General features: G+C 34.5%; 1 protein-coding gene across 6 annotated transcripts in view; it reads left to right on the forward strand.

Moving 5' to 3' along the window:
* Nucleotides 1-16,972, forward strand: part of ATP2B2 (ATPase plasma membrane Ca2+ transporting 2) — a 190,080-nt gene extending 173,108 nt beyond the window's left edge. For 2 of the 6 annotated variants that reach the window (XM_039348240.1, XM_039348241.1), the window contains one exon: nucleotides 13,617-16,972. In XM_039348240.1, the coding sequence (XP_039204174.1) occupies nucleotides 13,617-13,928 (312 nt within the window). In that variant the 3' untranslated portion in view covers nucleotides 13,929-16,972. Of the gene's footprint in view, nucleotides 1-5,409; nucleotides 5,582-9,364; nucleotides 9,424-13,616 lie in introns of all 6 variants that reach the window. The other 4 variants (XR_005557277.1, XM_039348243.1, XM_039348242.1 and 1 more) reach the window with 4 other exon arrangements.
* The last annotated feature ends 482 nt before the right edge of the window (nucleotides 16,973-17,454 follow it).

Consider the following 17,454-nt stretch of genomic DNA (forward strand, 5'->3'; position numbering starts at 1 on the left):
TTTGATTGGTTAGGGGTTTGGCTGTGCTCTGATTGGATGGGGGGTTGGCTGTGCTCTGATTGGATGGGGGGTTGGCTGTTCTCTTATTGGATGGGGGTGTGTTCTGTTTGGGTGGGGGCTTTGTTGTGCTCAGATTAGTCTGAGTTGCAGGGGGATTTAAGATGGTGGGCTGCCTTGCTTTTTTTTTGGCTTCGCGTTCGTGGTCGTGCCTCATCTTGAGGTGTCATGTATGGATTGGAGGGGTTTAAAGTGGCTAATGATGCAGCTATACAGAAGAATAAGTGCACGCATTGAAGAACATAAGAACTCAGTCAAAAAAGAGGAACCAACATCTTCCCTGGTCCAACACCTTAAAGCCACAGGACATGAAATTGACTTTAAAAATACCAGAACTATTGCCAAAACTGAACATTTTAATAACAGAATAACCAGAGAAGCCATCAAGATAGAAAAATGCCCACACAGCATGAACAAATGAGATGATACCTCCCACCTACCAGCCATTTGGAAACCCACCCTTATTGACAAATGACTCCCCAACACAAAGAATGACACCAGACCCACATTCACTAAAACCACACAGGATGTCACCACCACACATCCACGCAAAAAGCAAACCCAAAGCTGATGAGGCATGACCACAAACCAGAAACCAGACCACAGCTGCATCATTAGCCACTTTAAACCCCTCCAATCCATACATGAAGCAAACTGACACCCACCATGAAGATGAGGCACGACCACGAACGCGAAGCCAAACAAGAGCAAGGCAGCCCACCATCTTAAATCCCCCTGCAACTCAGACTAACCTGAGCACAACAAAGCCCCCACCCAAACAGAACACTCCCCCATCCAATCAGAGCACAGCCAACCCCCCATCCAATCAGAGCACAGCCAAATCCCTAACCAATCAGAACACACCTCCACCCAATCAGAACACAGCCAAGCTCCCACCCAATCAGTTCATACCTCCACTGGCAGTTAAAAGGAAGAAACAGCTAAGATCACACATTGCTCCTTGAAGCACGAAGCTGAAAACACCAGCCTGAAGATGACGAATGGGACTTCGTCGAAACGTCGCCAAGACACTTCCAATTTTACGCGGGAGAAAATCCGAATAACCAAAGACCTATAATATATATATATATATATATATATATATATATATATATATATATATATATGAAGTTTACATTAGTTCATATTAGTTATGAGTTAACAAGAAGTGATTAGAAAACCTTGCTGTTTTATGAGTAGAGACTTATTGTCATCATCCAAAGTTTTATGGCCTCTGGAAACATGAAGAAGATAGAGCATCTCTCCACATTCTTCACAGACATATTTTGAAGAGAGGAAAGATAATTGGATATGTATTCCTTTGCTTCTCTTCATACTGTAGGAAGATATAAGGTTGACAGAGAAAAATCTCTAATTTCAATCTCAGTTTTATTCCATCTCTTCCATAGAACTTACAAAAAACAGAAGAGAATGTACTTTGTTGTATCAAAAAGCAATTCCCCTTCTTCACCTATCCTTTTCACCTGTAGAATCTGTATAGATTTTTAAAACATAGAAATTACTATATTTCCAAGAAAGTAGCAATTCAATTTCTATTTCTCATAAGCATACCTAGAAATACAGTGATGGAATATGACAACATAAAATAAGTGCAAATCCGGTGGGTTAATATAGTAGGTGTTATTCTTTGATCTGCCTTAATTTGCCCAGTTGAAAGTGACTTTTTTTTCTTCTTCTTCCTTGTCTAGATCAAATTTTAAGTTCAAATGAAGTTACCTTCTTGGCTTGCCAAGTCATTATCAATACATGTTATCAATAGATGTTTCTAGTAGCACCTGACATGCCTGCAAATGGGCTGGGCTGTGTGTCTCTCCACTTTCATACAGCATGCTGTTATCTGCAAAAAGCTTCCACTTGAGCATATTGCTTTTACACTTAGGCACTTCAGCTCTTAACCTATTCAGGGTCCTCCAAGTAGAACAAGGAAGATTAGATCCTTCAGCCATATCCTCCTTTAATGTTTTTCCTTGCTTGAGGTCTCGTCCTTCCTCCTTTTCAATTTATTTTGTTCTTGTGTACCCTGAAGAATGTTTGTTCTTGCCATAAAGCTGTTCCCAGATCTGAGTTGGGCTTGTCTGTTCGGAGGATAGCCCCTCAGAGGAATTTGAGGATCATTCTTTTGCTTAAAAGTGACATTGAATTGTTTTATGATACGATATGTGTAAATAGAGATTTCTGTCTTACATTGATTTGAATAAAGTTATGGATGATTGATAAAATTGTGCTGTACCAATATGTTCTGATAGCTGTGAAGTAGACACAATTTCAGGAAATCCCATTTTTATGGGGCTTTCTAGGATATTTCCTCAGACTTGAGAGAGGAGAGCCAATTAGTAAATAGTTCACAAACTATCAGGCAGTTATTTTAGCCATAAACAAAATATAAATCTGTAGGTTTTCAAGAAGAGATTGGAAGCCATTTGTCCAAAATGGTATAGGGTCTCCTGCTTAAGAAGGGAGGTGGACTAGAAGACCTCTAAGGTCCCTTCCAGCTCTGTGATTCTGTAATTATTTGGAGTTTCACCATGTTCCATTCATAGCAGGTTCTTCACAGATTCTAAAAAATTGCCATATTAGAGAGTATATCATGATCCTGGATTAGAATAGTTTAATCCAGAAAATATATTTATTTCTAATTTAAGAATATTAATTTATTTAGGTAAGTAAGCATTTCTTAATATTAAGGTTGCAAGTCCTTTTGAGCCAAACTCATTTTCCTTTGTGTAAATTAGCTTTTCTATTGTAATTCGAAGCCGAGTCATTAATCTAGAATAAAACATTGTACAAGATTATCATGATGAATGTAGTTCATGTTTATAATATCTAAAATATTATACAGTTAGTTCAACAAACCTTAGTGTTAGCATAGTGTTAATATCTGGTTATGAAGCACAAAGAACTATTATCAGGATAAAAATACTCAGTGTAGATACTGAGAATATAAACTATAATGGATTATGTCTTTTAAGTCATTTTAGATGCTATTTAACCTATTGTATACGCATAGTTTTTTATTGTAATGAAAAAAATATGTTGTACTCTCTTTAAAACTTCAAAAGTGCTAATAACATATTTTCATTTCAAAAAGAAAGAGTTGCTGGATTGTTAAATTGATTAAGTAGGTCTAACTAAAAATCACTACTACAAAATATAACCCCATGTTATATTTTGCAGGAATAACTCTTCATGGGTTGTGAGAGGTAAACATTTTGGAGAATGACTCAAGGGTTCAGATTAGCTTAATTCATACTAGAGATTGCTCATGTCAGAAGCAATCTGCAACAGAACCAGGTTTGCTTCCACTCAAGAGTTAGAGAATATTTGCTGGATTCCTAGATTGAATGGCAGTTTAAACATTTCTTTCTCTGAGATTCAAAAGAAGATTCCCTGACATCCTAGTAAATGTTTGGGAAGGGGAGGGTACATCTATCCTTAATAAAATCATGGATATCCAGGGCATAGGTACCAAATGGTGACAAGTATGTGATGATGTAATCATGAAAATTCCTCTTCTTATGAATGCAAGACATAATTGTAGCATTTACATGATTACTTCATCACATATGAATTGTCATTTTGCTGTGGACATCACTGATGACAACTTTGGTGCAAGGGAGTAAAGTGATTGAACGGGTCTCACATTGGATATTTGTGGCACAAAGGCATATTTGCAAGACTATATATCCAATATGAATTTTAAAAGAATTGCCCAATCTTTCTCCCTTGGCCACTTTGTTCTCCTTCCCATTAAAAATCCAATGTGAAAAATTCAAGTTATCTGCAGATTTATTTTGTCTACATTTCAATTTTACCTTTATTATTGTTTGCCTTTTTGTCTTAATCTTTGTATAATGGCAGCATGGACAGTATGTATAATGTTGAGAGAGAACATAGATGAAAAGTAGATGGAATTATTTTGATTTTTTATCTGGTTGATTTGTTTTGATTCTGGATTTGGTAGAAGGGTTTTTTTTAATGATGTCATGCTATTTTAATACTTACATTGCATTTTTTGTATATTTCCTGTCTAAACATGGTGATAAATATCTCTGACTTTTAGCATATCTTTGAGAGGTGCAAAAAAAAAAAAGTCGTATTACCTGCAGCTCTTGAATCTCTAATTGCCTTTTACAGATAGTTGTTTCATTTGTTACAAATGCTATCCATGACTTTATTCATTGTAATTTAAAAATAATAATTATTATTTATAATTATAATCCCATAACTCTATAGAAAGGAAGAGTAGTATTATGCCGTTTATTGCACAATTGATGTGTAAGAGAAAGAGAGATCCAAAACCAGATGATAATTCATAGGCAATGCAAAATTTGTAGCTGATTTTACCTTGGGATTTTATGGAGGCAGCTGCCGCAGATGAAAAATACAAATAGCAAAATAAATTTTTTGAATTATCTTATTTATCTAGAGTAGATACTATTTTCTTATAAACACTAAGATGTTTGTATCTGACCTAAGAAATTGGAAATAGGAATAATTTTTTTAATTTTTTAATCCAAATAATTCCAAGTGTTATTTTTCTTGTAGTTAAAATCTATGGGAAGTTATGTTTGCAAAAGTTTATCTTAAAGAAATTAATCTATTCACTGCAAGAAAGTGATTATGGTATTAATAAATCAACTGATGTATTATTATATTCTTCCGTGGTCTGGTGCCTTCCAGTTTTGTTGGTTTTCAGCTCCCAGTGACCAGCATATGCAGCTCTATTGGCCATAGATTATAGAAGCTGAGATCCAATATCACAAGAGAATCACATTTGAAAGATTGTTCTATTTTACTTACTATTATGCAATCCTATAAACAATAAGCTGTGAATTGAAAAATAAAAAGAACCTATTTGGGGATAGACATTGATAGAATTACATTAACTACCCTAAAGTATATAATTTATTATATGAAATTGGAAGTGTTTTAATATTTTTTCCTCCTAGTGAATAAAATTGATCTCCTGGTAGATATAAAGATAATTAATGTCTGCAGATGCAGTGTGCCTGAATGGCTTGAATTTATAGCATTATGTGACGGAGCAGCAAAGTCCAAGGACAGCAGGAAAAATGTGCCCACCACACATTATTTTTAAATCACAAATCTGCTATTATAAATCAACCTAGCAGTGGTGATATTGCACGATTCTCTTTTGAATAGAAACTGTGTATTCTAAATCTTAAAAGACGTTTTCATTATTTTTGACTCTGAAGATTGAAATGATTTTTGGGGGAAGCAGCTGAATATTATTAGAAAATACAGCACCTGTCAGTTGCAAAATTATGTCCATTCCTCAAGCAACTTGTCTCATTCTTTCCTCCATTACAGATCGAAGTAGTCAATACTTTCAAGAGTGGCACTTCCTTTCAGGGAGCTCTCAGGAGACAATCCTCCGTCACAAGCCAGAACCAGGATGTAACCAATATTTCTAGCCCTAGCCACGTTTCGTTATCCAATGCTCTTTCCTCTCCTACCAGCACACCTGCTGCGGCGGTTGGGCGTGAGTGTATTCTTACTGCATCTGCATACAGAGATGCTCATTTGTCTAGCAGTCACACGACTGAGCCACTGTGCCCTTTCCCATCTCTTCCATTTTAACATGAGTGGTATAGTTTTGCACACCACAATGGCATTGTGGTACACTGCTTCCTACGGGTCTTCATTTCCACTGATAAATTATTCTTATTTATAACTACTTTCCATGGAATAAATACCAATTTTCTCCTATAATAAATAGGTATGTTCTTCGCATGTTCATATTTCTTCTTTGACTACACAAATTTCTTTTACATTTCTCCAGGAAATGCTTCATGCTTTATGCTTCAAATTGTTACATCGAGCTTGATTTTTTTTTATATCAGTAAAATAGTAGGAACTTACATCTAAGCTATTAAAAGTTCATTTTTTAATTAACCAAGTTATTTAATTCTACTTTGATTGAAGCTTAGTAATTATATCCCAGCCTAATTTGATAGCCTAGTCATTTACAAATAGCTAAGTATCATATAAATATATAAAGAGTTCCCCATAATTCCTTTACCAGTAAAAAGTAATTTTTGATCTACTTACTACAAGTTGGGCAAAGTGGAAGCAATATGCTTCCTTTGTTGCCTGTGCTATGTCCACTTAGACTTAGTGCAAATATCACCTGACAGAGCCTTCAGCTAAGTCATGTCTCTTTGGTCACATGATCTGGAGATAGAACTGACATATGAGAAGTCTTGGTCCTGTGTAACACTCAAGTCTTTTTTTAGTGTCTTTTTCAAAATTCTTGCATGAGAGCCAGACTTCGCTAAGATGTACACAACAAAGGAAGGAAAGATTCTGATTTTTCACATCCTTCCATTTTACCAAATTGGTACACATGCAGGGACTAAAGAACCTTTTTTTCATTTTCAGTGGCTCAGTTTTTTTTAATCTACTCCGTTATGCATGATGCTTTGCTTTGAAGATCTCAATACTCAACTTACAACCATAATTGAGCCTGTTGCTAAGCAAGACAGTTGTTGTGAGTTTTGCCCCATTTTACAACTTTTCTTGCCACCATTGTCAAGTGAATCACTGCAGTTGTTAAGTTAGTAAAATGTTAAGTAAATCTGGCTTCCTCATTGACTTTTTTTGTGAGAAGCTCACAAAAGGTGATCACATGATCCTGGAACATTGTAACTGTCATAAATATCTGTCAGTTCCCCCCCCCCCAAAAAAATATCCAAATTTTGATCATGTGGCCAACAGGATGCTGCAAAGGTTGTAAATGTGAAAAACAGTCATAAGTTACTTTTTATAGTGCCATTGTAACTTGGAATGGTCACTAAACAAATGGTTGTAAAATGAGGTCTACCTACAGAGCAGTATTCCAGGGACTAGACTTCTATTGCAGGGCAGTGCAATTCATGTTTACTGAGCAATAAGTCCTATAAAGTTCAGGGGACTTAGTATGTGTATGCATGGGTATAGAACCCCACTTTAAGTAATAATTTTGATGTATTTTTAACTTTTGTAATATTTTAAACTGATCATAGCCTTAAATAAAATACATCTAGAATTGTCTATTTGAGGGTAGTAAAACATTTTTTTGGAACTTTTTAAAACAATTAATTAAAATAGGCTGCACAGTCTTTACTTTTGGATATTGTTTCATAATATTAGCATGATCGCCAGTACACACTGATAGATGAAAACTGCCATTGGCTTATATTAAACATGACTCCATAGATATTTTGGCTGGGATCAAAGAACCTTTTCTGCAGATGACCAGTTTTTTCTAACAAGAAGGTGTTGAAGGAAGTTTTTCACCTTCCACTGATCTGCAGAGAGACTTCGAAGGGCAATAATAGAGAAGAAAAGTCCGGTCACACAAACAGTATTCCACTGGAGTGAATGTTGAAGTTCATTCTCTGCATCATAAAAAAAAAGCCTAAACTATTTTAAGCTGCAGTACATATTGTTAAAGAAAATAGAAATGTTATTTGTATGCAGCTAGCTGGTAACATATTCCAGAGGTCATTTTAATTTTTTAAAAAAGAGAAAACCCCCCAGAAAACTGCATGTTCTGTCTTCGCACATTAATGCCTCTGTTTTTGACACACTTGCTGCATTGGCATTGGAGACTAACTCTACTAGTGGCTCAGAGCATCCTTCAAATATCTTTCATATCTTGCATCTTTCATTTAATTTCATTTATCACTCTATTCTAACATTTAAAACAAATGTACTTGTGCTCTTAATTTTCAACATTGTATTGAAAAGTATCACTTCATAAATAATTGTTTATATTACACAGTACCTTTTTTTTAAAAAAAAGATATGAAGTATTTTAATTAAGTTGTCAATTATGCAAAGGCCTATTCTGATACATGAGTTCAGGGACTGAAAAATTACATGAATCTGAATTTTGGTTTTGATAGGATTCAATATGCTGCTACTCTGACTGCTACCTAATTAGAATGCAGTTTTTTAAAAAATAAAATCCTGATTTGTGTACATAATAAAATAAATGTTTTATCCAAAGCCTCGCCAATAAAAAATCTGAGTTCAATATATATATATATATATTCATGATTGGATGTCCATTTTCTAGCACATATAAAGAAAACTTGGATAAGTATGTGAACTATCCATGTTTTATATTCCAAATCTATGACTGTGGGCATAGCATGTCTCTTCTAATAATTAAAATAGTCACTTTTTTCAGGTTTCTGTTCGAGTTGGCTCATTCATATCATTCTTAATGCAGCAACATCTTTTTTTCAGACTTGCACACAAACCCAAGAAAACATACAGTTGCTTTAATTGGTAGCAGAAGACTGCTTGCTTACCCAGAGGCTCACAAGAGGTCTAAAAACCTCTGAAAGTTCTTTTCAAACTAGCACTGATGATGTAACCTAGTTTGAAACTTCTGCAATAAAACAAGCAAGCTCAGAGAGCACCAAGGAGCCCTCAGCTCTTTTCAAAGCATACACAACCCTAATAGTTGGCATATTTTTTTCTCTTCTTTTAAAATATGATCAAAATATTTAAAATAGGGAAGATTGCAGAACAATGTCATGTTCGTGAACAAGCCCATCTTCATTACAAAGACTGCTTATGTGTTTTGGTGAATTGATTTAAGAAAGTGCCACCCCAATCCAGGACCTGCCCTACCACCCTGCTAAGTGGCATCTACTTTTCTTGGCAGATGTGGCACAAAGCAGTGTCAAGTCTGCTGTGTTCTCCTGAAGACAAAACTCTGTGTGTCAACCTGGATTCCTTTCTCATGAACAACAAGTGCGAGTCTCAAATAGCCCATGTTGTTCCTCTAAAATAATGTATACCTTAAAAGATGTTTTTTGCTGGTATTGAAATTTTTGCACCTAGTCCACTTGGTTTCTGCATGTGGAATGGATAACAATGCTTCCTTGTCAGACACTAAAATAAGATCTCTTGGGCTCTACCATGTGACAAAAATTTCAATAACTATCTTTGTGATGGTACTGGTTGAGTTCTTTATCAGGATATGCCCAAAGTGTTCAGGCTGATAGCAAGATAGAAATGTCCCTCAGTATTTTTAATATGCTGAATTTATTCCAAAAGAAAGGGAAATCATAGTTAATTAATTGAATTTCAGTCTTGCCTTTGCATAATTGCAACTTCAGCTAAGTAAAGCAACTAGTCTCTTTGCAAAACTGACCACATTTGACTGATCAGCTCTTCTTGGTATAGGGCTTTCAGTAGAAATGAAATATTTGCTTTTGCAGTACCCTACACTTTGCTTTCTGAATATTCAATGTGTTTGTTTTTCTAGAGGGCTAGAGACCCCTGGACAAAAGGGTTCAGCAGGAGAGGGTGCAATAAAAAGAGGTTGTGAGTCTTTAACCTTGAGCCTGATAATGAATGTGAACCCAATTCTGGTTCTTGGCTTAGATAAAGCCAGGTAAACATTTGAGTATAAGCCCATATTTTACCACTCTAGTACAAATGGGTTATCGATATTGAATTGTGGGGAGGGATATTTTTGTATTTGGCCAGAATGTTTATTTTTCTTCAGATGGAGGTAAAAATCCTCAGTCTTTAAAAATGTGTTAGTGTTTATCCTTTGTTTGTGAAACAGAACTATTGAAGTCTTACTTTCAGCAAATCTGAAACACTTTTCATTGCAGCAGCAGAGAAGAAGGAAGTGGAAACTAAAAGCCATGTCAGAATGTCCTGAAGTGTGATCCCCACCCTTACCCCAGTCCTTTGTTAAAAACATTTTTCTGTTGTCTCCATTCCTGTAAGAAAATGGAACCATGTTTCTTGCTGTTTATCATTTCCTTTTCATTAGCTGTCTCCATTACATTATTGCCATCTTTATGATATATATTTTTCTAGTGTGTTTTCATACAATTTATGTGCATAGAGAGCAGGCCTACAAAGTTTTAAAGATGCCATGAAATAACCTAATATCCTACATTTACCATCACAAAATCTCTGAACAGGGATTTAATTAGTCTATAGATCATAATTTAAAAATTAGCCAATACAAAAATCTTGGGAGATGGTATTCTATGAGTTTCCTAGATTGCGTATATGCAGAATTGCTAAAAGTGTGCCTCATTCTATAGATTCACAAAATAGTTTGGAAACAAGGCAACAATATATGCACACTACTTTAGAATAGGCTAGATGCATGCTGAACCCTCTTAGTATCTTCTACACTGAAAGTCAAACTAATTTGGCCATGGCACATTCTTTCTAGAATAAAAATAAAAATAAAGAATATCTGTATTCAATTGCTTACAGTTTAAGCAGCAACAAGAAAGCTTATTCCACCAACTACAGATGGTGTAGAAATGTTGCCTGAAAACTCCTTGATATTTTATGAGGGTCTTTTTACTATGTTCATTTCTGGCCAAATGTGAAAGAGAGCTTGCCAAAGTTCTCTGCGTCTACATATGAATCATCCTTGGTTGATTTCTCCTAACTTTATTGGGAGAAAACTTTATTCTTGACTCTGCAAGGAATAATTATTGAGGAGGAATAATACAAAACATTTTCTTAAAAAAGAAGAAACACTGATGGGCTCCCATGGGCCAAATGCAACCCAGACCCATGGTAGCTTCCAGACAGATTCTTGAGATCAAAGTGATCTCAAGAAGGCAGAGTGATAAATAAAGTCTCTCTCTCTCTCTCTCTCTCTCTCTCTCTCTCTCTCTCTCTCTCTCTCTCTCTCTCTCTCTCTCTCTCTCTCTCTGAATTTGAGACATGATTGTATTAAAAATAAGGCAAACTAAATTTCCTAAATCTTGAACTTTTAACTCTCAGCCCATACTTACCAATGTCATTATTTCATTGCTATGCCTTCTATCACTTGAATTATGAGGGAAAACAATCCGAAAATATATAGCTCCTGTCTGCAAAAAAAGGTTTTCTCCTATTCTAATTAAATGAAGGTAATAATAAGAAAGGAATAATAATTCTGGAGTTGTATATAATAAAAATTTGTGTGATCGGTTACAAACAGTGTCATTTTACAGGCTCGTGATGACCACCGGATGGATTACTTAGTTGGCCAAGAAGTTATTCACTGGATTATCTTGGATTTCCTCTTTCTTAATCATTTTTCCCAATGCATATAGAGTAATAAACCTCCAAGCAAAAGATTCCTGAGTGCACATTAATAGTATCCTAAAAATACAAATAGCTTGTGAGGAGATCTTATATTTAATATATATAAAGCAATGCTAAATGTTCTGACTCAAGACCACATTCTTTGAAACAGAGTTTGTCTATGATAAGTTACATGAATTTATTTTGAAATTATGTGTGCAAAGAAGCCAGGATATTTTTTTAAAATAGAATTTAAATAGAATTAATTATAATTCCTCCAATATGTTAACTACAATTCTATAGAAATGTAACACTGGGATAAAAACTGTTAAGTGGACAGGGATATTTTCTTTCTCTTCAAGATGAGTTTTCTATCATACTGGGCATTTTCTGTTTCAAAGTTATTTGGCCAGAATAAGAAGTAGTTAAATTCCCATTATGTTTCTCTTACATAAATGCTTGAATAAGAAAGGTCCTTAGGGATCATTTCTGAGACGAGTACCCCAGAAAATTAAGTGAAGTACTACCTTCACTTTCAACTGCAGATGTAATTGACCAACAGGAAAAATGTTTTAACTAGTTGGTGCATATATGCAAGATTGAAAGAACAACAAGAAACTGGAAATATGCTTGGCCTATTGTGTGCCTGTAGCAATTAACTTTGAAGAGTTCACAAAAGGAACTTTGAGGAATTGGAAACTTTTGTGTGTAAGGAAAAAAGTTTATTTTTCTTTTCCTTTTCTCATTTTGGCTTTGCAATAGTAGTTGACTCCAAAAATCCATTGGCTATTCAAGTTCTAGATGCAATTAGAACTAAATTTAGAAGCCACTGATGTTGATTTCAGTTTTTCTGAGAGATGTTTTTCCTAATCGATGGCTGAATTTTAAAGTAGGGGTTTCCAACATTTGAAATGAGGAATCAGCCACAATAGAGTTTATAGACACTCTGATGCCACTAGAAGAGACAGGATTGGATTTTTGATCTTTAAGGTAGTTGCATTCTCCTCACCAGCTTTTAATCCTACACCCCGCAGAGTGGCTGCAGTGACCCTGCTTAGAGCATGAGCAGAATTGTTTCATTCACCCTATAATTAAGGACCAAGCAAAACGCCCAGAAGTCACAGAATTCATTTATAATCATGATACATTTCTCAACAGTGCACATATTTTACTATTCTGTTTTTTCCTTTGATGATTTTTTCCTTTGATGATTTTTACCTTCAAGAAATGTCACTTTTCTCCTTGGTAGCACTGAATAGGAGACATTTAAAATACTCTCTTCTTTCAAGGAGAATTTTTCTGCCCTGCAACAGATAGATCAGTTTCTACCTCAGATATCTGCAGACACAGTAAATTGGTCTGCCGTATTGTCACAGTTCTATTTAATAAAACCTACTGCTCATTTTTCTCATCTTATAATTTAGTAAGAGAAAAGCAGGAAAAAATACACTGAAACAATTAAATGATCATAGTTTGAGAGCTACAGAACTGACATAAAAACTACCTTTACTAGCTTACCTTTATGAGTCATATTTACATGGGTTAATCTGATGTTTTAGAATTCCAGTATATGAAACCTCATAATCATAATATATAATAAATTACTTAATAGCTTTTTTTAAAAAAATGGCCAGAACATTGGGTTTATACTCGAGTGTTTACCTCACATATGCATGAAAAATAAACAAAAGTTGATCAACAATTTCATGTTCACATTATCCAGGCTTTCAAGTGTAGTTGTTGTGTGCCAGTTAACTGTGTTTACGTGATAACAGACTTTTTCCTAGCATGTTTTTTTGCCCCAATATTTTGTCTGCTTGGCTTCTTTTTTGTTGTTGTTGCTGTGCTCCTGGTTGCTTCATTTATTTTGCTTTATTTTATTTTATTTGGAAAAAAGATGGTCATTATTTTCGGGGATTCTTACATTTGGCTCCTGTGTTTGTCTCTCATACTTTTCCATCCAACTGTGTCTGTGTTTTGTGCTTTCTTGTTTGAGATATGCAATTTATTTTGTCTTATACTTTTCTGTACAAAGGAATACTGTATGTTTTTTTTTTAAAAAAAAAAACACACACCAAGGCTTTCCTACTTACTGCAAAATGAGAAAGGTGCATGGTTCTACATTTGCTTTGGAATTAACATGGCTTGTCTTTTACTAGGAATGTACCACATGAGTGGATTTCACTTTCTTTAACCCGCGCTTCCCATCAGTTCTGGGAACAGGTCTGATGGCTTTAAACTCATATGGTCTTAACATTGCAGTTCATACAGATGCTCAAAATGTACAAAGCTGAGTCTCTTGTTTATGCCTTTAGAATCCAGAGACTGTGAACTACAGCTGCCTGTGTGCCCTAACCATACATCACATTTTTTCACCCAATATCCCTTTTCCCAAGAATTAACATCATTTTGTGATGCTTTCAAAAAGTCATTGCCACTGACATCTCTCATCTTTTTCCTTCTCCCAGATCCGCGTCGTGAAGGCATTCCGTAGCTCCCTCTATGAAGGTTTGGAAAAACCGGAATCTAGAACCTCCATTCACAACTTTATGACTCATCCTGAATTTAGGATAGAAGATTCCCAGCCCCATATTCCTCTCATTGATGACACAGAACTAGAAGAAGACTCTGTCCTCAAGCAAAAGCCGAGTCCCCCATCTTCGCTGAACAAGAACAATAGTGCTATTGACAGTGGGATAAACCTTACAACTGACACAAGCAAATCAGCTACCTCTTCTAGTCCAGGAAGCCCAATTCATAGCCTGGAAACATCACTTTAGCTGAAAAGTCACTGCAAAAATATAAATATAAATAATAATAATATATAACAGAGACAAATAAGTATAAACAATGCTGGCTGAGAAGCTGTTTGAATTCCTGATCACTTTGAAGAAACAGATAAATGAATGCATCATTAGTCACAGTGATTTTTGGAAGAATGAATGGTTGATTGATATATTCCCCCTTTTGTCTCCTGCAGAAACAAACAAAAACAGTACAAACGCTATCCTGCATGAATGTATTCCCCACTTCAACCCCACCTCCTTTTCGATTCCTTGAACAGAAAAAGGAGGAGACTTATTTGGAGCTATTTATCCAATTCACCAGTTTGTGAGTTTTTTAAATGCTTGTGTGGCATGGACTCAGTTGTATAGATTAATTTAAATATTATTTTTTGAAATTGCAAAGCTTAACTTGCACAGTAGATTTGCACCAGTTGGCCAGAGGAACCTAAAATGAACATTTATGAAAATATATATAGAAATATATAAATAATATATTATAACTATATATATATATATATATCCATATCTAAGCTTACACACATATACATATATTCATATATACTATATGTGCATGTGTGTGCACAAGTATGTATGTATATGTGTGTGTGTGAAATATATATATATACACACACACATGCACACATTTCTTTGTTGGCATGTTGCCTTTTTTCTGCTCAAATCATTCTATTTTAACTTATTTATGTCCTAAAAATAAAGAATGTAATTTGTTTACAGAACTGTAGATAATTTCCTTAACGTTTGTAGGTTTAAGACAGCACTACCTGCCGAGATCATTTACAATTTGCTGTGATCTGATTTTTGCCTGACAGGATTGGTGAGGATTTGGGGATGGGTGGGAAGTGGGATGGGGGTTATGTAGATACTGCTAGCAAATAACAAAGAAGCCAAAATATTACAAACTGGATGTAGCGCTGTGACCCCAAATAGAGGGTTCTGAACAGAAAGGCTTCCTTTGTTTTAAAAGAAATTTAAATAATCAGGTTTTTTGCTCTCTCTCTCGCTCTCTCTCTCTCTCTCTCTCTCTCTCTCTCTCTCTCTCTCTCTCTCTCTCTTAATGAATTGTTTCATTTCATCTTTATGCAATACTCAATAATGAGGCCATTTCTTTATTTAAATGTATTGCGACGGCTTCTTAAAAATATATTTTTTAAAACGACATTATAATAAAGTTCACTGGAGTTTCTGAAAAACTCAATCCATTAAAAAATAAGTTATATTTAGCTTTGTATGAAGGTCAGACTGATATTGGAATACTGTGTGATGATTCTGTTTTATTAAAAATGTAGACATTCATTTCTTGCAAAGTATGGGCTGTTGGCATTTTGGATGAGAACCACTGTGGTTTGTTGCTTCGATATTAAAAAAAAGAGAAAATATATAGTTTTCTGCACTATGTAGTTCTGAATGAAACTTTATGAAATGTATACTAATGTGCTTTGTGTGATTATTTTAAAAATAGTTTGTCTTCCCATAGTCACAAACGTATATACGGTAGTAGAAATTAACCAACTTTGATATCATATTGTGCTTTCTACAGGGAAAGCCCTTAATCACATCTGCTATGTGGTTAGGTTTTTTTTTTTTCAAGATGGTAACAGCCCTGAAAATATAGACACTTCTACAATTGTTATGTCAACCATTTGAATGCAAAACTCTTTGTGGGTCACAATTTTTTCATAACTGACTTTTCTATTTAGTACAAGGTTTGCTTGAAAACTTTTCAGCATATGATCTTTTCCATAAAACTGTATAGTCCGGGAGACATTTTGATTAACACAACAATACTAGAAGAGTGGGCAAAAGACCATTTTATTTAGCTTATCAACTTACTAGTAGTGATATTGCCTGCTGTTTTGAAGTTGTTTGATGAAACGGATCAACTCTGTAATCAGAAGAACCATTGCAAGCCAGAAACACTTCTGTCAAGATAAAGTTCCTGGCCAAATGTCAGCTTGAAATGAATAATAATCCAAGGCATGCTCATGACTATTCAGCCAGGAAAGTGCTAATCAACTTGAATTGCCAGCTTCTGGACTTTTCTAATATGGTTTTAATGTATTTTGACAATACACTCTTTGTTTTGATCCAAATGTCTGACAGAACAGCAAATGTTTCTAGATTTGTGCAGCCCTCTTCTCCACAGTGTTACCCATTTCTTAACTCTCGCAGCTGCAGGAAAGACCAGCTGATCACTTTATTCTTACAATCAAACTGAAAGTTTATCAGGGTTTAACCTTGGATTGTAAATAACAGTGACTAACTTTTGTGTAAAACTGAGATTCTATATTCTACATGGAATACCACATTTGAGAATATAAAGTCTATATACAGGGAAAAGCATGTCGATTTGAACTCAAATAACTACAGAATTATTGCTATTGGAATACATTCTGTTTTCAACATCTTAATGATTTACCTTTTATTTCAAGATTGGCTTTTTTCCCCTTGTATTTTTTCTTTAAGATTTCACTATGTGTGTGTGTGTGTGTGTTGTAATATTGTTTCCTAAATAACTAGAAAGTACCATTTGCTGACTTGAAAAACTGTTCAAAAGAAACCAGCACTCAATTCTGTACATACCTGGTTTTAAAAGAAAGAAAAAGAAGATTATATATCAATGTGATGCATAGGATTCTCTCAAGAACAACAAAAAAACTGTTTGTGCTTATGTACACATGAAAGAGCCTTTTTCAAGAAAACAGCAGAAATGGATGAGTTCAAAGAACCTTTTTGATTACCAGATGTGCATCATGTGCTTTTCTATTTGTGACAGGAGGATGATATGAAAAACTAAGATGATCTATATGTTGAAATTCACTGCAATATATAAAATGCTTGCTCTCTATTGTACCTGAAAGCATGAGATCTCTGGAAAAAAAAATACAGCAGTACATTTGGCAATCCATCCCACTAGGGGTTATTGTTTCTATATGTTTATTCATCTGTTTTTATGAATTTTTTAAATCTAGACAATAATTGTAAATAAAGAGCTCACTGTTTCTGTTCATTTAATACTATGCAAAAGATTTGTGCTTTTTATTGTTATTCTACAGTGTGATGCTGGAATGTTTGTAGTTTTAAAAACAAAACTATACATTACGACCCAACAACCCAAAAGTAAAATATTTGATATAAATTATTTTATAGTTTAAAATAATATTATGTTTTTCTTGCTGCTTTTTGTCGAATAAATATCTCCTGGCAGGGGTCAAGTGGAAATTGAAAATAAATAAATAAATTCAAAGGGCAGCATGAACAATAAATGTCTGAAAATAACATTTTTTATTTCCATTTTCCATTCACATTTTTGAATATATTTAATATAATTATTTAATCTATTTTATTCCAAACTATTATAAGTGTTTTGGCATTACCACAGAAAGAATTCTTTGTCAGACACAGTCTGCTGATGGAATTAAGCTCTTCATAAAAAATAAATAAATTCAAAGGGCAGCATGAACAATAAATGTCTGAAAATAACATTTTTTATTTCCATTTT

The sequence above is a fragment of the Crotalus tigris genome, unplaced genomic scaffold (assembly GCF_016545835.1).
Source record: "Crotalus tigris isolate CLP2741 ecotype Arizona unplaced genomic scaffold, ASM1654583v1 scf7180000018125.1543573, whole genome shotgun sequence".
NCBI classification, from domain to species: domain Eukaryota; kingdom Metazoa; phylum Chordata; class Lepidosauria; order Squamata; family Viperidae; genus Crotalus; species Crotalus tigris.